Source organism: Equus quagga, chromosome 12 (genome assembly GCF_021613505.1).
Source record: "Equus quagga isolate Etosha38 chromosome 12, UCLA_HA_Equagga_1.0, whole genome shotgun sequence".
Taxonomy (NCBI): Eukaryota; Metazoa; Chordata; class Mammalia; order Perissodactyla; family Equidae; genus Equus; species Equus quagga.
Genome location: NC_060278.1, coordinates 9,617,593 through 9,640,347, shown reverse-complemented (window position 1 = coordinate 9,640,347; position 22,755 = coordinate 9,617,593). Strand labels below are relative to the sequence as shown.

The window sequence follows — 22,755 nt, the reverse complement described above, 5'->3', positions numbered from 1 at the left end:
TTTCTGATTAGTGGTCCCTACTCTTATCCTTTATTTCTTGTTACAAGCAGGTCCTCAATAAATGACAAGATGTATATATATATATACACACACACACACACACACTCTTCAAAGAATAGAAAATGAAATATTATTTTAGTAGATTTTTTAAAGAGCCAAAGAAAACTTCTTTAAATAAAAAACACAACAACCAAAATTTAAAACTCTATGGATGTGTCAGATAGCAGATTGGAAACAGTAGAAGAGACAATTAATGAACTAGAAAATAAAAGAAGTAATTCAGAATATAGGAAAGAGCACAAAAAACAAACATGGCAAATGAGAGGTAAGAAATGTGGAGTCTAGATCAGGAAGGTCTAGATACGTTCATTAACCCACAGATTCAAGAAGCCAAATGAACCCTAATTACAAACCTTAATTATTTATCAAGATAAATAAGACATCTAAATCCAGACATATAATAGTATAACTGCAGTAAACCAAAACCAAAGAGTAAAATCTAAATAGTAACCAAAGATTGTCGGGGACAGGGGCAGGGTGGGAATAGATTATATTCAAAGGAAGGAAAGTTAGAAAGCCAATTTCTCAACAGCAATTATGGAAGCCAAGAGGCAGTGGAATGACATCTTCCATAAGATGGAAGACAATAACTGCCAATCTAGAATTCTCTATGCAGTGAAAACATGTGCCAAGAGTAAGAGGAAATAAAAACATTTTATTTTATTTTATTGAGGTCAAATAGTTTATAACATTGTGAAATTTCAGTTGTACGTTATAATTTGTCAGTCACTATATAAACGTGTCCCTTTACCTCTTATGCCCACTCCTCAACCCCCTTCCCTCTAGTAATCACTAATCTGTTCTCTTTGTCCATGTGTTAGTTTATCTTCCACATATGAGTGAAATCATACGGTGTTTGTCTTTCTCTGTCTGGCTTATTTCACTTAACAAAATACCCTCAAGGTCCATCCATGTTGTTGTTTTTGTGAATGGGATGATCTTTTTTTTTTATGGCTGAGTAGTATTCCATTGTATATATATATATACACACCTTGCTCAAGGCTTTGTAAACCTTTTTTTTCCCTCAGGTATGAGGGCCTTTTTGATAATTTCTCACAGGGAGGGTCTTGTGGCAATGAACTCCCTCAACTTTTGTTTACGTGGGGAAGTTTTTATTTCTCAATCATATCTAAAGGATATTTTCACTGGATAGAGTATTCTTGGCTTAAAATTTTTGTCTTTCATTATTTTGAATATATCACTCCACTCTCTCCTAGCCTGTAAGGTTTCTGCTGAGAAATATGCTGAAAGCTTGATAGGAGTTCCTTTGTAGGTTATTTTCTTCTGTCTTGCTGCTCTTAATATTTTTTCTTTGTCATTGACTTTTGCCAGTTTTACTACTATATGCCTTGGAGAAAGTCTTTTTACATTGACATAATTAGAAGTTCTATTAGCTTCTTTTACATGTAATTTTAGCTTTTTTCTTCAGGTTTAGGAAGTTCTCAGCTATCATTTCTTTGAACAAGCTCTCTGCTCCTTTCTCCCTTGCTATTCCCTCTGGAATACCTATAATCCTTATGTTGCATTTCCTAATTGAGTTGGATATTTCTTGGAGAACTTCCTCATTTCTTTTTAGTCTTACTTCTCTCTCCTCCTCCATTTGAAGCATTTCTATATTTCTGTCCTCCAAATTGCTAATTGTGTCCTCCATAATATCAGCTCTGTTATTCAAAAACTCCAGATTTTTCTTTATCTCCTTCATTATGTTTTTCATCTCCAACATTTCTGATTGTTTTTTCTTTACGGTTTCAATCTCTTTTGTGAAGACTTCTCCCATTCATTAATTTTATTCCTGATTTCATTGAACTTTCTGAGGTCTCTTGTAACTCATTGAGTTTTTTATGATAGCTATTTTGAATTCTTTGTCATTTAGATTGTAAATTTCTGTGGCTTTGGGATTGATTTCTCAGTGCTTGTCATTTTCCTTCTTGGTCTGGAGTATTAGTTTCCCTCCTCATCTTATATGATGCGGCAGATTTGTGCCTTCCCATACTGGTAGCATCTGGTTGCAGATTCCACCTGCTACCACTAGGGAGGGGAGCAGGACCTGTGTATTCTGAGCCTTCAGTGATCTCTGGCATCTCTGCCTGTCCTTTGGAATCTATACTGACAGGTCCCACCTGCAATTGCCTGCTCACAGCTGCCGCTTTACTATCATACGTGCAGGCACTATCATACATGCAGGGGTTTGTTTGCTCTGACAGATTAGCTGAGCTGGTGTGCCAGGCAGGGGGAGGGGTGCTTTCTTTCACATGTGTGATCTGGTGGGGGCCTTCTCACTCCACTCTATCTGCCCTCCTGGGGTGCTGGCTTGATGAAGACACCCCTGCAATAGCTTAGCCTCCTCTGTGTAGAGTTTACCCATGTTGGCAGGCAATTCAGAGAGTGAAGGTGTTCCCTCAGAGAGCCATGCTCAGTCCTGCACCCTAGGCCACTGCTGGGGAGGGAGAGGAGATCCCCTTACCTCCTTCCACTGCCTCCTGGAGGGTCCAGCACATCCACCTTCAGATGTATGGTTGCATGGGCCTCTCAGATGTCTGTTGTGTTGTGTGAATGTCCTCTGTTGGTTTATGAGTGTTCTTTTCATTGTTTCTTAGGGGGGAAAGTCTAAGGGAAGAGCTCAGTCTGCCATGATGCTGACGTCTGTCTTCAATAAAAACATTTTTTTTTTTTTTTTTTAAAGATTTTATTTTTTTCTTTTTCTCCCCAAAGCCCCCCAGTACATAGTTGCATATTCTTCGTTGTGGGTCCTTCTAGTTGTGGCATGTGGGACGCTGCCTCAGCGTGGCTTGATGAGCAGCGCCATGTCCGCGCCCAGGATTCGAACCAACGAAACACTGGGCCGCCTGCAGCAGAGCGCACGAACTTAACCACTCGGCCACGGGGCCAGCCCCTTCAATAAAAACATTTTTAAACAGAGATTCATTACCACACAGTTCCTGCTGATGAAAATTCTAAAGGATGTACACTACCAACAGAAGAAAAATGATCCCCAATGGAAGTTATGAGATGCAAAAAGAAAATACAAGAAAGAGTTAAATATGTAGATAAATTTAAATGAACATTGACAGGATCATATAAAAGTTATAAAAACATCTAGTGTTTTAAAAAGATACAAGGCAGAATTAAAATACAAAGCAACAATTCACATAAGTTTGGAGAGGTGTAAATGGAGTTAAAGTATTCAAAATTACTTGTATTAGCACTATACATGAACAGAGATGGAAAAGTCCTCACCAAATATTAGCACACCAAGAGCAGCAATGTATAAAACAAACAAATAACCATAGTTCAATCTACCTGAGAAATGCAAGGTTGGTTTAACATGAGTGAATAATATAATGTAATTCACCATATTAACAAATTTTTTAAAAATTATCTCTGGGGCCAGCCCTGTGGCATAGTGGTTAAGTCCAGAGAGCTCTGCTTTGGCAGCCCAGGTTTGTGGGTTCAGATCCCAGACATGGACCTACACCACTCATCAAGCCATGTTGTGGCAGCAACCCACAGACAAAATAGAGGAAGACTGGTACATATGTTAGCTCAGGGCTAATCTTCCTCAAGCAAAAAGAGGATGATGGCTATGGATGTTAGCTCAGAGCAAATCTTCCTCACCAAAAAAAAAAAAAATTATCTCAATAGATGCAAAATAAGCATCTAGTAATATTCAACATCCATTCAGGGTAAAACTCAGAAAATTAGTATTGTAAGGGAACTTCCTTAACAAAATTGTAGCAGAGAGACCCTAGGGTTACCCCATCATATCTGCCATTTGGTGTTCTCACCTTTTATAATCCCTTTCCCTTGAGTGTGGGCAGGATCTGTGACTTCAGAATATGCCAAATGTAAAGGAACTTTGCAGATATAATTAATTCAGTTAATTTTGAGTTAACAAAAGGGCAACTGTTCTGGGTTAGCCTGATTTAATCAGGTGAAACCCCTTAAAAGAGTACTGAGCCCTCCCGGAATTGAGAGATTCTCCTGGCTGGCCTTATGAAGTAAGGAACCACACTGAGGAAGCCAACGTGGCCAAGAACCATGAACAGCCTTGCTACAGACTGAACATTTGTGATGCCCCCGCCAAATTCATGTTAAATCCTAATGCCCAATGTCATGGTATTCGGAGGTGGAGCCTTTGGGAGTTGATTAGGTCATGAAGGTGGAGCTCTCATGAACGGGATTCATGCCATTATGAAAGAGGCCTGACAGAGATCCCTTGTCCCTCTGTCATGTGAGGACATGGCAAAAACACCAGTGTCTACAAACCAGAAAGCACTGAGTGTGCCATTGCCTCGATCTTGGACTTCCCAGCCTCCTGAACTGTGAGAAATAAATTTCTGCTGTTAATAAGTCTAAGGTATTTTTTTATGGCATCCTGGACAGACTGAGACAAGACTCTAGGAACCGTAGGCAACCACTAGGTCCTGAGGGCAGCCTCCAAGTGAGAGCCAGCAAATAGCTGGGAAGATAAATACAGAGTCATACAAGGAAATAAATTCTGCCAAGCAACTGAATGAGTGTGAAAGCAGATTCTTTTCCAGTCTAGCCTCCAAATGAAAATACAGCCCAGCTGACACTTTGATTGCAGACTTGTGAGACCCAGAGCAGAGGATTCACAAACCATCCCAGACTCCTGACCCATGAAAATGTGCAATGTGTTTGTTTTTAAGATGCCAAGTTAGTGATGATCTGTTATACAGCAATAGAAAACTAATACAGCAATAAATGATATCTACTTTTTAAAATCCACTATCTACATAGTTATGGAAAGATATTCTGTTTCTCCTTTGGAATTCTAACAAGGCACGGATACCGACTATGCCCAGTTTTATTCCACATCATTCCTGCAGTAGGAAAGAAAAAGAAATTAAAACTCTAGGAATTAGAAAGGAAAAAACAAAACTGTCACAATTCATATGTCTGTATGTGTAGAAAATACAAAAGAATCTGCAGGTAAAATATTCAAATAAGAAAAAATTAGAGAGTTTAGCAAGATAGCTGAATCCAAGCTCAATATGCAAAATATCAATTTTATTTCTATAACCTAGCAGCAAACAGAAAATGAAATTGATTTTTTAAAATAATATTTATAATAGGATCAAAAGTGTCAAGTAACCATGAATAAACCTAAAAAATATATTCAAGGCCTCTATGGGAAATTCTTAAACATTGAGAGTTAATCAGACTTTTAAAATATTAATAGTTTGGAAAACTCAGTATTATGTCTTTTCTCCACAAATTACCTACAGAGTCGATGCAATTCAATCAAAATCCTTGCTTTGTAGAGCTTGACAAGTCAATTACACAAGGTATAGCTCTTCCCAAATATTTCCGTTCAGAAGCATGGGGACAAAACCAGGGAGTGGTGGTGGCCCAGATGAGCTGTTGGGACCTGGATGGAATGAAGAAGGCATCAGTGAGGGAAGGCCACACTGTACAGTTCTGGAGCTCCAGTGAGAGCATCCCTGAAAGGTGGGCAATGTAGGACGAGGTATCAAGGACTGAACAGGGTCAGGAGGCATCCACACAGGGGCAGGACAGCCCAGAATGGGTTTTCAGCGCCCGAAGGAGGAAAACCATCTGCAGAAGAGGTGACCTTGCACAGGGTATCTGAGAAAGGATGGGGTGAAGAGGGCAGGCACTTGGGAGGAACAGGAGTGGACACAATCTGACGTGGGGTATTGGAATCCAAGTAGGAGTGAGGAGGACATGTACATAGTGGCAGGGCCAAGAGTCTGGTTACATAAGAGAGGACTGAACAAATAGCATACTGATGATGGGAGCCAGCTTACTGTCAGAAAAGGGAGTAATAAGAATTGAAAGGGAAAAACTAGAATGAACCATGTGGGATTGGATTGGAATTGGAAATATCAGTAAGAATTCATGGTTTCCAATATATTTTGAGATAGAACTATAGATTAATGTATGCAGGCATGTATGTGAACTTAAGTACACACACTTAATTCCCTGCTGTTCACCGATGGGGCCTATGAGCAATGACAATCCCTATAGCAATATGCACTCCTACCACAATTAGTGCCCAGATCTTGGTTTCTAAATATCACTCTCCCCTAAAAGGAATCATGGCTTCTATGAAAAGTGGCTGATTTCAGGGCTGGGGCAGAAAAAATACACAATGAGCTTGGAACACCTTGCTGTACCAGAGAGCAAGGAAGTGCTCAAAGAACAATGGGGACAGGTCAAAAAGACAAGAAGTCAGCCTGAAATGGCTACCACTGGCCAAATCTGGGCCAATTTAAGAACCAAAATCACAAGCTTTCCCTTCTCCTTTGTTTTTCATTTTATTTATGAATGTAGAAGCAATGACACATAAGAAAAACCATCATTGGCAAACATCATAATAATAATTGATTCAAGCGAGAAGCATCAATGGATGTGAAATCTAGTGGGTGGAATTTTGAGGAGTAACCAAATATTTCCAAAGTCTGATAGTATCTCGACACAAGATATTTATGAAATAAAAGGGTAAATAGTAATTTTACCATGGACAAACCTGGCAGACACTTCTTAACCAAATGATTGAAGTCAACATCACCAGTAATGGAACCAAGCACGTGCCTCCAGATTTGATGCACTGGGAAGAACTCAGCATCACTTATGTGACATTCCTGCCCAAAAGTCATAAACTGGATCTACTTAGGAAACATCACACAAACTCAACCTGAGAGAAAGTCTACAAAATAACTGACCTGTAGTCTTCAAAATGTAAATGTCATGAAAATCAAAGACTAAAGAACTGTCCTGGATTAAAGGAGACTGAAGAAAAGGAAAATTGGACACAATGCAGCATCTTGGATTTTCTTTGCCTATAAAGGATATTGCAGTCATGCGTCACTTAAAGAAGCAGATGTGTTCTGAGAAATGCATTGCCAGGCGATTTTGTTGTTGTGCAAACATCACAGAGCATCTTTACACAAACCTAGATGGTATGGCGCACTACGCACCTAGGCTACATGGTACTAATCCTATGGGATTTAGTACCCACTGTCATACATGCAGTCCGTCATTGACTGAAATGTCCTTATGCAGTGCATGACTCTATTGAGACAACTGGCAAAATGTGAATAAGGTCCACAGATTACATATTAATATCAAAGCAGTTTTAGCCAATTTCCTGGTTTTGATAACTACATTACAGTTATGTTAGATAATTCCTTTTCTCAGGAAATATACACTAAAGTATTTAGGAGTAGAGGCATGATGTCTGAAACTTACAAACAGTTCAGGAAAAAAAAATCTATACTATATACCAACATTTATATTTATCTGGAAAGAGAGGAGAAGGGAGAAAGGATAAAACAGCTAGAGTAAATGTTAACATTTTGGGAACGGTATCCAGAAATTCTGTTATTCTTACAACTTTTCAATAAGCCTGAAATTCTCAAAACAGAACGTCTAAAAGAATAATAAATTTTTAGAAATGATATTAACAAATTATAACTCATTGAATAAATCAAGAATCCATATTGATAATAGTAAATGAATACATCAAAAGTTTGATGAGGAACAGAGGTATTTACATAGTCTCAAAGTTTTTCCCCCTCAAAATACTAAATTATAAAGTGGAAAACTAGCATTACCCGGCAGATACTACCCTCAGTGGTCAGCATTCACACCAGCAGTACTGGGACAAATCAGAATTGTGGGTCACATGATCGGACGCGATGTGAAGAGTTCAGGACCACTTCTGTGATACTCTTGTGAAAAGGTGTGGTCGGAACCGGTCATGAGGAAACATCAGAACAATCCCCACTGAGGGATGGTCTACGTTACTGGAACAGACCCGTCAAAAGATTCAAGGCCATGAAAGTCAGAAAAGTCTGAGGAAGTGTTCCAGACTGAGGGAGACTAAGAGACATGGCAACTAAATGCAATCATGGATCTGAACAGGATCTTTTTGCTGTTGACGCCACAGACAAGTGGTAAAACTTGAAAAGATGAGGATTAAATGACAGAATACCTTAGTGTCAATTTTCTGATTGTGAAGGTTGTGCGGTAGTTACGTAGAATGTTATGGTTTGTAGGAAATAAATACTAAAGGAATCAGGGATGATGGCATAATGTCAGCAATTTATTCTCAAATGGTTCAGGAGAAAAAAGTTCTTTACTAAAACTTGGAACTTCTCTCTAATTTTAACAGTTTCCAAAAAGTAAATCAAAAATAAATAAATAGAAAAGGCAAACAGCCTTAGGCAAATTTTATTTCTCCACAAGCAAAGATCTATGAATCAGTATTTAAAATTAAAATTATATATAAAAAATTTTATGGACTGTAACAACTGTGACACATCCAGACAACGACAATAGCCACAGCAGCAGCATTTCAAATGATGTTTGTCTAAATCTTTAGGTCCATATATAGTGATAAAAATTGGAAAATACAAATAAGCTATCAATTAACACCATTAAAGTGTGAATGACAACTTGGTTGTTTGGGTGCTCTTTAAACAGCTGGTATGTGGGCAGTTTAAGTATGTAAAACTCAATAGTGCTGGTTTTCATTCACAAAATCTGCTTAAAAGTTAGTTCGATGCCAAGAAACAATTTAAAATACTATATAAATAATCATCATACATGTAAGATATAAAAATATTTTAAGATTTTCATATGTCGTATGTATAATGGGAAACAATTAAAATGTTATGTAAATGGCCCAGTATATAAATTTTTACTATTTGTTCTTCAGATCATGTAATTTTTCTTCAAAATCTGGACGTATTCTTGTGACGTTTTCAAAACTAGATCTTGATTTAGATTTGACTCATCAGCAGATCCCAGAGGAGAAGCTCTGCAGGGTCCAGATTCAAATTCAGCAGCAGCTGGAAAGAAGAAGAAAGAATTATAGTCTTTATTTAAAATACTTCATAGTTAACTAAGCATAAGTTAGTAAAAAATAGTTGAGGCCTTTGTAAGTGTTAAGAAAAATGGAAAATATCTATATACGGCTATAATACAAAATACAAGATGACTATGAAGTATAATTTGCCCAGTGCTGCACACTGAATTAATTGCTATTGTGGTTAAGTTTCAGAGCTTCTGGTTTTCTCATTCTCCACTTCTTTATTCAACAACCATGTGCTAAGGTACTGTAACAAGCACTGGAGCTACAAGACGAAGATGACACAGTCCATCCCTCAGCAGGCATGTGCTATCAACTGAAAACACAGACGAACAGGCAGTTTCCACACAGACTCATATATCCTGTGACAGGGATAAAACGGGGCACTAGTGGAGCACACAGCAGGGACTCTCAGTTTTGTGTCACTGTTTTCAGCTTTTTGGCGGAGGTGAAATGTAAGTTGATACCTGAAGGACAAGGAGAAAGGGTGTCAGACAGACAGAGGGAAGAAGCACATGCAGAGACTGGAGGGGAAGAACATTGTGGAGTGACAAATAGCCCAGTCTGGGGAGATGCCAGAGCAAAGAGGCAGAGGAGGGTAAGGAGCAAGAGATAAGGCTGAATAATTTGGCAAGAACCAAAGTGATTTGGGTGTTTTTATTCCATGCTGAGGAATTTGGAATTTTTCCTGTGGGCAAAAGGTAAGCAAAATGACATCATCAGTGATTGGAGATTTAAATGTCACCCATCAAGTGACAGTTGTATGAACTGTCATTGCTTGACTAAGTATGACTTAATGAGTCTGGTTTTTTGGCCTTATATCACTACCAGAAACATGGGAAGTAGATGAAGCCCATGTATTCTGAGAATAGTTTCAGGGTGCAGGTTGACAGTTCCATAGGGACGGCAGAAGTGAAGGGAGGGGATAGCCAGAAATACAAAGGATACATCGACTTTTGAGATTTTTAAAAAGCTAGGGAACAAGATGACTAAATGAGGAAAAAGTATATTCTTCATTATGAATGTTTATGTTTTCACATTTTTCATTAGTTATGTATAAGAAAAAACATTTAACACAGTATCTATTATCCAAACAATGGAAAGGGATGCCATTTACTATTTACAGTTTATTTCAGAAATCACTGATGTCTAAATTTAATTGATAAATGGCAACATACCTTCTTCTAGTTCTCTAGTTATATTTTTTTCCAACTCCTCCTGCATCTGAAATAAGTCAAATATTATTTATAATGTTTAAGTTAAACAAGAGATATTATTGTAGGAATGATGTATAGCTTATGAAATAACACTTTGAGAGACTAGACCTAATTTGGGGATTGCTTAGATAGAAAAATAATCACATTAACAAAATAAAATAAATTTCTATATATTTTAATTTTAAATAATAGAGAACATATATAAGTAATGCTATTTAGATGAATCTGATGACAAGTACGATTAGTATTGGTCCACTGAAAATACATAACTTTAAAAGGGTGATGTTTGATCTTATTGGTACAAAGAAGTTTAAACAATTCAAGTCACAGTTCACACTGAATTCACGACTTTTCAATTCTTAGAAAAACTGCACTTTATAAAAAAGTTTAATCAGTTTATTTTTTACTATGGATTTTTCCTTAAAATAAACTTTCCATTTTGCACTTTTAGAAAGTTAAAATCTTAAGGTCTGATCTATGTTACTAATTTTTCAGCAAAGAATCTTAAATACACAAAATGAAGAAAGTTGCACTATCATAACGTCATGTGAAAATTTTATTGGCAAAAAAATTAAGTAAAGATATTTTGCTGTCTGTACTATAACTGAAACATTTCTTTATTTATATAGACACAATGATTTCAGAAAATCTGCCTGAAGAAAGGAAAAAATAAAGACTAGAGCCAGTCTTTAAACTTAGTTTCTGATTCATGACTTTCTAGAATTAGAAACAAGGAAAACAATATATAACCCTTTAACGTAACATGTTTCCTTTCTAGAAATCAGGGCTGATTTTTTTAAACATTTGACTAGTTATAGTTATCTACTTAATTATGAAATGTGTGGGGCAATTTCAAACTATATTACAAGTGTCCCCACCTAGAGTGTTTTTATTTAAATCTTGCTTATAAAAGGTATCCTCTCACTAAATGCCCCAAACAGCGTCACGGTGATAATGATAATGTGACATCCAATATCTTTCCAAATTTTAGATGTAAAGAGAAATTTTTTGGCTAAATGCTTCCCAAAATTTCCATAAAACTTTTTGATCATAGCATTACAGATAGGCCTTATAAAATGAATAATGTGACAACATTATTACAGGCCTTGTAAAATTAATAACTCAGTACCAAATGAAGGGAGAAGACCTTATTGAAACAATTTATATCACCCTTAATAAACACTATGTAAACCACGGTTTTACACGAATTTAATTAGGAACTACTAATGTAATGTTACCATATTTCCCCTAGAAGCTCTTTTCATTTACTTCCATGACCTTTCTGTTTATTTCTAGGTGAGGACTGTGTTCCAGATGGTAGAAGTAGCCTGAAAGTCCAACATGAATAAAGAGGACACATCTGCAATTTTATTTATACTTTTCCATTTATCAAAAATATAAAAATGTGAGGAAATTATATGCAGGAAAACAACGTATCAGTGAATTTTAATTCAAAGGATTTTTAATTAGAAGGATTCTCTCCTAACTGGTAGTTTTCAAGCCCCGCCCCATGGAAGGTTCCACTGAGGACGCTGCAGGATTGAGGGATAAAGAAGTCAGCCTCCGAGTCTCCAGCCCTCCTCTAGCTCGTCAGCGCTACTGCTCTCAGTTTTATATGACACAGTTTGATGCAATGTTTTTTAAAAGAAAGGTTCTATTCTTTGAAAAAAAATTTTTTAAGGCATGAAAATCACTGATTTAGTCAAAATCCCTAATTTTACATAAGCGGGAAGAAAGACTTGGCGAAGGTGTAGCTTGCCCGAGGTCTGCAGGCCAGGAATGGGCAGTAGGTCTTCTTACTGAGCCTAGGGTTCCATCCCAGCTACTTCCTCATACTCAGGAAAAACAGAGTTTTAACTCTAACTCAGAGAAAATGAATATATAAAACTGTCATGTAGCTCAATAATGTTTAGACATGAGACATGAAATAGTAACTTTCTAACTAAATTATATGTTTCAAAGACATGAATAAAAATAAAGGAGCCAAAATTAATATAATTCCTATTAGTAGCAGTCAATATTCTCAATTTATAAAGCTCAAATTCTTTTTAACCACAGGAGGAAAGTTGAAGGAGAAAATCCTTAGCGAACCCAGCAAGCTGAAATTGAGGAAATTCTTCCTTAAAAGAACTACTCATTTCTTCCAAATAAAACTTAATTTACCAAAATCAACCAACAAATGAATTATCCATGTTGTGGGTTATTTAGAGCAAAATTTCAAACACAAAACAAGTTTCTCTTTACCGTCTAGCATACTTCTGTCCAATCATCATTAGCTGGTGTGTACAAAAGACACGAGCTTAAACAGAGTTATAATTTAAATCCAGTCAAAACTTTCAGGAGAACCTTCATTTCCCTGGCCTCAAGTTTCCATGTGAGGACTTGGACTCTCTCTACCTTCCTCTTGAGAGGGGGGTACCTAGTGGGTAAATTTGGGAGAAGGAACTAAGAAGTGCTTGCTTGGTTCCGAGTCTCTTTTTCACAAACTCTGTGGGCCCACAGTGAAGTGCACTCGGGTCTGCTCTCCTCTCTGCAGTGAGCAGCCTGCCCCTGGGGCAGTGGAGGGGGAGGGGGAGAGGTGGAGCATTTGGTTCCTCGTCTTACAACTGTGAGGGGAAGGATCTAATTGAGGATGAAGTGTTTGGAAGCCCCTTGTGGCTGCGCACTTCAACCACATCCTCCACTTCCTTAGCAGGTGTGAGTAACAGAGCCGCTAAGTTACTCTCCAGATGCCTGACTCCCATGTTCTGAACTCAGAAGGGGAGAGGAGGGTCATTTGCCACCTACCCCTCCACAGCTCCAGGAAGGATGATTGAAAACACTAATAGAAATGTTTTCTTCCTTGACCTTATAACTAATGTACATTCTTCAAAACAACCCCCACTTTAATGAGGGGGAAGGTTGAAAGGAACACTTTAGGGGGAGGAATACAGTGGAGCCAATAACAACAGCAAAGCACAGCAAATGCAAATATATGTTCATTCATTCAATGATACTTTGTTGATAGGCTATCATTAAATTATATTTGAGGTTACAGGTTGGAAAATAATGTTGCGTTCTCTTTTTTGAGACCAATTTGATAAACATGAACACACCACACACACACACATTTCCAAAGTTAATATATTTTCAGAAACTAATGATACTTCTAAATTAAAATTTGGTATCATTCTTTTTTAGGGAGTATTCAAATGTTATAAAAATAAATACGAGAAATATAAAAATGTAATAAAATCAAGTAAGTTTGCCCACTGAAACCACTGCAATTCACTTCCCAACTGTAAATAGCTTAATGTATGAAGGAAATTACACTTGTGAGTTTGTAAACATTAAATACATGTATTTTGCTGCAGAGAAAAGAACTGAGAGAGAATTTGTTGATCAAGGAGCTGAAGAATTAAGTACAGAGAAAAAAATGAATGAAAGAAAAAGAATTGGAAGAAGTTGAGAGATTACTGAATCTTTCAAAGGATAAAATGACTACTGGGCATTTGTCTAAGTGGGCAACACAAGGTAGAGACATGAGGGATTACAGAGAGCATATAACTGATAAAATAAACAAGTTTATTAAACTCTGTCTCTGCCTTATGAGAAACTAGTGTAACTACTGTGATAGCTTGATAAGAGTTGGAATTCAGAGCAGACAGGCACTGCCTTGGTGGTATACACAGGAGGCCAAGTTTTAGTTGGGAAGAAATGACTCATCTGTTGAGACAATGTTCTATCATGTAAAAGTTGAAGTCCTGGGAATATTAATTGTTTTAGCTTTGATGTATTTGTATAACCATAGAAAAAGAGTTGCTAAACTGAATGGCCATTTGAGAAATTTAAAAATTACTTAAATAAATTATTAGAAAATTTTTTAAAGTGTCAATAATGCACCAAAAATCCAAAATCAATCAACATAAAATTTCTAGAATCATAGCTAAAAATCTTTAGAAATCTGTTGTTTTGTAATGCCTCATCCAAACCCGCACTCCTCTCTGTCATTTTAGGCCGTGTGTCACCACCTCTCCTAGCAGTATTTTATGTTTTCCTAGTGGAAATTATTAAATTCCTAGCAAGTGAGAGGTGCTTCTTTGGGCAAGTGCGATGAGGGATTCTGCGGGCAGCAGCTGTGGGAGCAGCAGCTGTATGAGAACCCTGGCAGGGCTCCCTGCAGTGGTCAGGACGCCTGTCTTTGTCTCCATAGGGGAGGGCTTAGAGCTTTTCAACCTCTCGTATCAAGTCTGGCATGGTTTGGCAAACCAATGCTTCAGAGGGAACTATGTATACCTTGGAACCACAACATTAAGTTTAAAATAAAGTATTTTTCAATTCATCTAGAAATACTAAAAAATAAACACCTCTTTCTTCCAAAAAAATTAAAGAAAAGATATCCTCAAAAATCTTCTCTTCCATTGCTTCTGCAATTACACTTTCATCTTCATCTTGCAAAATGATATGTTATCTGATTTTTTCTGGTGAGAACTAACATGAACATCTTTCAGGGAGATGAGACAAATTTGAGGGCTCACTCTCATCTCCTGGCTGACATCACCCTAAATAAAAACCCTTTCCTTGCCATAAGCCTGGTATCCAGTTTTTATTTGGCCCCTCTTGTGTGGCAGGTAAAGAACCTATGTTTGTAGCTGGTAACAAAGGCAAGATATAGAGACATAAGTGAATTTCATTTTAAAAATTAAAATATTCGCTTGATCTAACTACTTAAAAAATGTTCTACAATTGCTCAGTCACAGACATTGTTTTATAAAAATGCTATAAATAAAGTAGTAATTAAGGATGTACTCTCATCTAAGAAAATGACAAAAATTTTAACTTAAAAACAGAAATTAATCTTTTTAGTGCTCCAAGCTTATTTGATGAATAAAAAGGATTTACCTTGCATTTCTTTAAATAATAAACATCCATATGTGGTTAACTGTTTGGATGCCAATCATTCACATATGCTTAGGGATGGGATGGAAAAAGTGGGGTGCGCCAAACTTTAAAATTCTTATGAACCACCGCCAAAGTGAAATCAAGAAGAAAGTCAGCCAAAGCATCTCAAAGCATAACTTTGGTCATTAGGCAATAATATTTCATTTCTAAAACTGAATTTAAATTCAAGCTTTTCAAGAAATTTAAATTGTGTTAGTTACATTTACTGAATAAAGGTAATGATAGGTATCTCCTGAAAATGAGGGATCCAGGGACTTAAAAAAACCTGTAAAATTTCTGTCTCCTAAAAATTATTATGACTTTTACTTAGAGTGCATTAGTCAATCAAACAACTCAGAATTTCACCAAATTCAAAACAAGAATTCTATCAGAATCTGAAACCCAAAGGAACAAAGATAGTATGACTCACCTTGGTCAAGTAAGTCTCCATGCTGTTATTTGAGGGCCGTGGCCGTGAGGTAGGAATCACTAAATCTTCTCTTGGAGTAAGATTTCTATTGAGCACTAAACTACTATTATGATTTCCAGCACAAGGCGGCTCCAGGACCGGCCTCGCAGTCAGAGCACTGAGTAAAGACCTGTTCTGCTCTTTCTTCAGCAGAAGTTCTGTGCTGGTTTCTGCCAGCCTCTCATTAGTCCTGGGAAGGTTGCAAAAGACCAATGCTTAGTATTTCATGTTCCCTAAAATGATTTCTGCATGACTTTTTTTTTTTTTGTTAAGTTGCCATAATAGTAAATGGAATTTTCCATTAAACAGTGTGTTAACACTGAAAATGTCTCAGAGCAGACCTACTACCTACAATTATAGGTTTAAAATCATTCTAAAGAAGTACATATGTTTCTAGGGGGTTCTCAACTAACAAATAATTCAAAGTAGGGAGGGGAGAGAAATGGCCATCAGTGCTGGAGATGCCTGAACAGCTGCCATCCGCAATGGCCCTCCTTCCAGGATCCTGGGGGATGCCATTTTATTTAGTAAACCAGTTCAGAGATTTAAAAATAAAATCCCTCAAAGACATCTTCAAGCATTTGCATTCACCACCCTTGTACCTTTCACTCATTACCTCAGAGAAATGAAGCATTTGGCACTGAGGAGTACTTTAGAGCAACAACCTCTAAAGGAGGAGACAGCCAAGCTGGGCAACTAGCTCCAACCTTGTCACCAAGGCACCAGAGGTGCCATCTGCCCTTTCTGTCCTCCACACCCGCCTCAGGAGACCGTGGAATTGTTTTCAGCCACTCTGTGACTTACAGTGCCCTTCATCCCTAGGACAATCTGTCCCTATTCACATGGATCCCTTTATAGAATAGAAAAACATGAAGAGAGTTTGTCTCAAGGGACCCTCTAGGAATGACACTGAAGAGCCCAATCAAGACAGTTAATTCACCAGGCATCAGAATGTGCCCAGAGTGGTGGTACTTGACTCTTTGGGTTTAAGTTGTAATCTTCCAAAAAACAGTTAAATTCATTAATATTTCCATTTAGGGGAATTCTGACAAGCAATTTTCTTACAATATTTCTGTCTAAATTATAAAGCTTCAAAAACATTGAGCTAAAAGACTAGTAGATCAGGTTAACTATATGAAAATATTAAGGGGAAAAAATAAAGTCATGTAAAACCAAAAAAAGGGGGAGAGATGCAAACTGTCCTGGACTAACATGTTAAAGCTAAGTTCATTTACTAACGTCATTATCCATAATTATACCATCTAGTTAGCTTTCACTTCCTGGTAACCTCATGACCCTGGCTTGATAAAAATTATGCTTTAGAGGAAATTACTGAGCTAAATTTACTTTCTATGATTCTATGTTTTGACTTACTTGTTTAGTTTATTTTCCAATGATTTTCTAACTTTTAATTCTTCTAGATAGAGTTGCTTATATTTTTCCAATTCTGTTTTATTAAAATCTTCTTGAGAAATTTTCATTTTGGAGAGTTCGGATTCCAGATCTCTAATTCTGAGTTCCATCTGACTTCTTATTGAAGCATTATTATTCTCTCTTAACTGCTCTAAGTTTTCTTGAGCTGCTGCTTGTGTCTAAAACAAATTAAAAGGATACATTTTTAAAATAATTATAACTTCAATAATTATAGTATATTTGTTTCCTTTAGTTTTGAGCCAATGATTCAGAGATCAATTTTAAATGTGAAAAAAGATGAAGTTTAAAACATTTATCATCAATGTCAACTGAATTAAATCTGAATTAGAAAATATAGTTGAATCAGTCATATTAGTATTCATGTAATTTGATAATTCAAAGAATAAGAAAGTCCACTTAAAATTTTAAAAATTGAACAATATAACTTAAGAATAATTTGAGAATATGGTACAATTTTAAAATCACAATTTTTTCCTTTCCTCTCAATAGTCTTGTTTTATACCAACTGGTCTTGAAAATAGAATGATTCTCAGTAGAGAATCATTCTGAAAGGCTAATTTAGTGATGATACTGATGGGAGCAAATATTTACAGGGAGAAACAAACGCCACCTTCCTCCTAGAAATCTACTAAATAAACTGCTGTAAGGGAAGTAGAGAAAACACATACAAGGTATACATCTAAAATGCATTTTGCAATAAAATGAATTAAAGCATATTACAGATCAATAAACTAACCTGTAAAAATAAATTGACTTCTTTTAATTTTTCTACTATATCCTGTCTTGCTCTTTCTTCAATCTCCCGTCTATACTGTTCTACTTGACCGTGTTCCACCATGTTCATTTCTATATGACTTCTGAGGTTTACGACTTCTTGTTCCAACTTCTTTTTATTCTTGTCTAGTTTTTCACATTTCTTTTGTAGCGCTTTCATAGATAATAACTTCTGTTGGAGAACTTGATTTTCTGCATCCAGATGTACACATTTTGAAGATGCAGTTTCCAATTTTGCTGTAAGGTCATCAATCTGCATGAATAAAATAATGTAGTTTGGTGTGAAGGAAGTGGACTGAGAATAGTCTAACTCAAAATTGGTATCAAACTGTGAAATAAATTCAGTTGCAATAAAATGTTATCTATATTGTAGTAGAGTCTTAGAACATGGAAACTTAAACTACTCACAAAATCAAGAAACAAGTTAAAACCACCAAGAGTGCACAAAAATATATCCTTTACTGTCATCATCTTTGCCATATAACAGTTGGACTTGATTTTGTACTCCTTTATTTTTCTATGATTGTTTCACATCTTTCTTCCATAAAGGGACTAGAAGTCACCTCTTAGTAGAAAGTCTTTCACCCTTTCCTCATCTTAACTCTGTCTTTTAAAGAAATTTCCGGGATATGATATTGAGTTATTTAGGCCTGAGTCACTAAATGCCTCCCAAAATAAGACTCTAATTAATGAATCTTGCAAATATGGATTCTAATGCCATAAGCCTTTTTCTGAACTATAAATGTTTTATGCTAAATTGAATTGTATTCGAAAGAGAAATGATTCTCAGGGTTAAGGAGAAATCACATCTCCCAGTATAAAAGCTTAGCGAGGGGCCAGCCCCATGGCGTAGTGGTTAATGTTTAGCACGCTCCACTTGGGTGGTCTGGGTTTGCAGGTTTGGATCCTGGGTGCGGACCTACACCATTTGTCAGCCACGCTGTGGCAGTGACCCATATATAAAGTGGAGGAAGACTGGAATAGATTTTAGCTCAGGTCTAATCTTCCTCAAGCAAAAAAAAGAAGATTGGCAACAGATATTAGCTCAGAGCTAATCTTCCTCAGAGGGAAAAAAAAATTGATGAGACGATCCATACTTTTTTTGAACAAAACATATCTTAATTTAATAGTGCTCTCTTGTAATCCTTTGTTACTTTCCACAAAATAAGAGAATACACTAAACAATAAAAACAACACAAAAACTTGCTGGAACTTCAGTGATACTGAGTTGGGAAGAACTACTTTTCCTTTAGATACAATGATTATTTGGTTAAGACAGGCGAGTGGCTCTGGTGGTTTTAAAACACGTATACACATTCTCTGATGCTTCTCCCATGAAATTCACTCCCCCTAAATACGTGCTGGTCTCAGTAACTGGTTTCTAGAGAATAGGATATGGTGGAACTGCTGTGACTTCCAAGGCTAGGTTAGAATACGTGATACAGCTTCCGCCTGACTCTCTCCCTCGGGAAGTTCACCCTTAGAACGCAGCCAACACGTGGTGAAGAAGCCCAGGCCCCATGATGAGTCGTCACACAGGTGTTCCAGCTGGGACTGCCCCAGCTAACATCCCAGCCAAAAGCCAGCTTCAACGGCCAGACGTGTGCATGAACTAGCCTTTAGATGATTCTAGTCCCCAGCTTCATGTCATCCCAGCCGATGTCAAGTGGAGAAGAAATGACCTGGCCTCACTGAGCCTTGCCTAAACTGCAGATTTGTGAATAAAATAAAAGTTATTTTTGGCTGGCCTGGTGGCACAGTGGTTAAGTTTGAGTGCTCCGCTTTGGCGGCCTGGGGTTCACAGGTTTGGATCCCAGGCGTGGACTCAGCACCGCTCATCAAGCCATGCTGTGGTGGCGTCCCACATAAAATAGAGGAAGATAGGCACAGATGTTAGCTCAGTGGCAATCTTCCTCACAAAAGAGAAAATAATAAAATAAATGCTACTTTGAGCCACTAGGTTTTGAGGTGGGTTACTATGCAGCAATAAACAACTGGCACAGATACCGATATTAAAAATGGGGTGCTGTCACTAAAAAAAAATCACTAAAACAGTAGAAGTGCCTTTGAACCAGGAGGCAGGTGGACTCTGAAAGGACGCAGAGAAGAGTAAGAATGAAACCAAAAGGGCCCCCAAGAGACTCTGAGTGGAAGCCTGCTACCTCTTGAAGAGGCCGACAGCAAGGGCTTCCAGGCAAGTGAAGAAAATGACACCGAACCCTGGAGGAAAGGGACTCTTGTTATGAAGCAGCTGAAAGCAAAATTCATGAGACAGCTGAGCTAAAGAAAGACTATTAAATATAAATGAACCAGGACTTACAGGTTCAAACATCTGTTCCCCATTTACGGCCTCCCCACATGCCCAATTGTCAAATAGTGCTAAAGTAGAGAAACGGCTTTGGGGCTGAGATCAAATCCAGGGTGCTGCCAGGAAAACAGGGTCTAAGGAGGAAGCCAGGCCTGTAAGACCCTTTGTTAAGACCTTGGAAAGATGGAAGGTGGTGCCTCAAATTCCTTTAAGGATCATAAGAGTGTAAGAATTTTACATTTTAAAGGCATTTCCCTATAACAGATGTACAGGAAGCCCAAGGTGAAACACTTATCTCAGAAAGATGCGTGAGTGTGGTTTTTCTAATGCATTAACTCCAATAAAATTCACAGGAAATGCAAAGTTTTTAAGAGAATTGTAGTAGCAGAAACACTGCTTGCGAGTTGTGACCAGACAAGACCAAGGGAGTACACGGTGAGACCTTTGTGTCTGAGAAGTTCTGCAGGGAGGAAGCAGGCTGAGAAAACCACTTAGCTGCAAACACAGGTGAATTCCTATGAAAAGGACAGAACAAAGAGCCCGGAGGGCACAGCAAAAGGCCCTGGAGAAGCCTTCCTGGGGCTAGGGCTAAGTCCGAATCAAAGAACTGGCAGCACGGATCAGGCTGTCCTTCAGAATTGCTGTGGCCAGTGTGCTCCCATTTTCCGTTTCTGAAGGGAAGAGTCTTCAGCAGTTTGGCAGAAAGCTGGGTGTGTGGGTGGCAGATAACTTGTCTCTTCAGTTCTCAAGTCTTCATATTGCGAGGAATTGTACTCAAGGGGCTATACTCCAGAAACCACAGCCCCGGCACCTCATCCCTATCTGTATCCGATTAAGACGGTAAGACCTTGGACTCGAGCCTGATGCCATATAATCGAGTCTCGTGGGGGATACTGGGTAGAGATGAGTGTATTATTCATATGAGAGGAATATAAAGAATTGTGGTCAGTGGGTAAATGCTCGCTTTTAAATGTGTCTGCAAGTTTTTAAATATTCCTTCTGTTAAAAAGGTAGAATATGGGCCAACCTTAATGAGTTGCTCCTACTGAGCAGAATACAGTGAAAGTGATGCTGTGTGAATTCCAGGGCTAGGTTAGCAAATGAAATACAACTTCTGCCTGCCTCTGTCTCTCAGGCTGCTTATCCTGGGAACCCAGCCCCCATGTTCTGAGGAAGCTCAGGCCACAAAGAGAGCCTAGCTGTTCCAGTGTAGGTGTTCTGGCTGCCTGCCTCAGCGAAAGCTCCAGCCGATGGCCAGCATCAACAAGCAGACACGTGAGTGAGCAAACCTTCAACTGATTCCAGCCCCCAGCCCTCCAGTTGCCCCAGCTGAAGCTGAGGCAAACAGACACAAGCTGTCCTGGCCACTCTTTCCCTAACTATAGATTTACGAACAAAATAAATTGTTGTTTATTTAAGCCACTAAACTTTGGGGAGTTTGTTAGCAGAAAAGAGATCAACAGAAAAGTGGATAAAAAAAGAAATTAAGAAACCTAACTTATACAGTAGAAATTAGTCTCCTGTGAAGTGGGATCTAATAAATGTTGAGATTAATTTATTAATGACAAACACTGCTAATGAGAAGAAGCAGACAACTAGAAGAAAGACCAAAGAACCATCAAGGAGGAGGTTTTTCTGGGTTCCCTCTTTAGAAAGAGGTATGCCTCTTTAGAACTTTCCCTTAAGTCTGGGGATGAGGAGGACTGGTAAGCAAGAAGACATACGATATGAAGCAGAATAGTTGAAAAACAACTGGAAATAGTTAAATAACCAAAATCAGATCTTTCACCTGTTTTTAAGTAACTGGAATTCTATAAGAGATAGGCAGCTTTGAGTATTTATTAATCAATCTAGTACTCAATCTTCATTTTCTTTTCCTCAGTGAGGAAATAAAGAAAACATGGAATCATTTTTAATCTTTTCAGTAGTAAAACAAATGTAGCGTCCTTTGGCACTATGTACTTTAAATACAATTTCTCCTTTACCTTCCTTCAAGCTTGTTTGTATGGGAAGGTAAGACTATCTCATCTTTATGTCGTACAATGCTTTTCCATATCATACAAACTGACTTTGACATTCAAATTACTAATCTGCCTATTATTTGTCTCTGATAAATCAACCGAATACTGCCTGATTTTCAATAGCTTGTACTCTTGAAAATTTTTCTTTGGATGGGATGAAATATTTACTCCATTAGTCATGCATCGAGCTATAAAGTACAGTCATGCATCTCTTTCTACATAAGTAAAAGAAGACAAATACAGGGAACTGGTTTCTGAGGATGTAGGATCTGTGCCAAGAACAGGTTCAGCACCAGTGCTATACACAAGGACCAGGTCAAAAGACGATCTATTGTGAATTGCAAGATGATGGATTAGCGAGATTTCCCAAGAGGAAAGCTGACAGCCCCAACTTAATTTTCTCCTTCCTAGATGGTGAAATTTATGGATGAGTCTATGAATTATAGTAAGTTAAACATAATGAAGTAGATAATAGACTGAGTCAGCAGATCTTGTGATCAAGAGATGACAGAAATGGGGATAAAGTGGGAGGCACTGGGTGAGAGACTGAAAGTTTGAATGCAGAAAATAAAAGGAATGGACTTTATTTTTGTAAGCCTACTTCCTATCATGTTATGGAGTCAATAACACATAAGCTGGCCACAGCCTCCTTCAAGAAGCAAAAAATCTCCACAGGAGTAGAGTTAAAGCCA

General features: G+C 37.7%; 1 protein-coding gene across 10 annotated transcripts in view; it reads right to left on the bottom strand.

The window, feature by feature from the left end:
- Window positions 1-6,215: 6,215 nt before the first annotated feature.
- Window positions 6,216-22,755, bottom strand: part of ANKRD26 (ankyrin repeat domain containing 26) — an 87,799-nt gene continuing 71,259 nt past the window's right edge. For 4 of the 10 annotated variants that reach the window (XM_046679355.1, XM_046679356.1, XM_046679358.1 and 1 more), the window contains 5 exons: window positions 17,697-17,987; window positions 16,901-17,118; window positions 15,488-15,716; window positions 10,099-10,144; window positions 6,217-8,900 (listed from right to left, as the gene is read on the bottom strand). In XM_046679355.1, the coding sequence (XP_046535311.1) occupies window positions 8,764-8,900; window positions 10,099-10,144; window positions 15,488-15,716; window positions 16,901-17,118; window positions 17,697-17,987 (921 nt within the window). In that variant the 3' untranslated portion in view covers window positions 6,217-8,763. Of the gene's footprint in view, window positions 8,901-10,098; window positions 10,145-15,487; window positions 15,717-16,900; window positions 17,119-17,696; window positions 17,988-22,755 lie in introns of all 10 variants that reach the window. The other 6 variants (XM_046679360.1, XM_046679359.1, XM_046679364.1 and 3 more) reach the window with 2 other exon arrangements.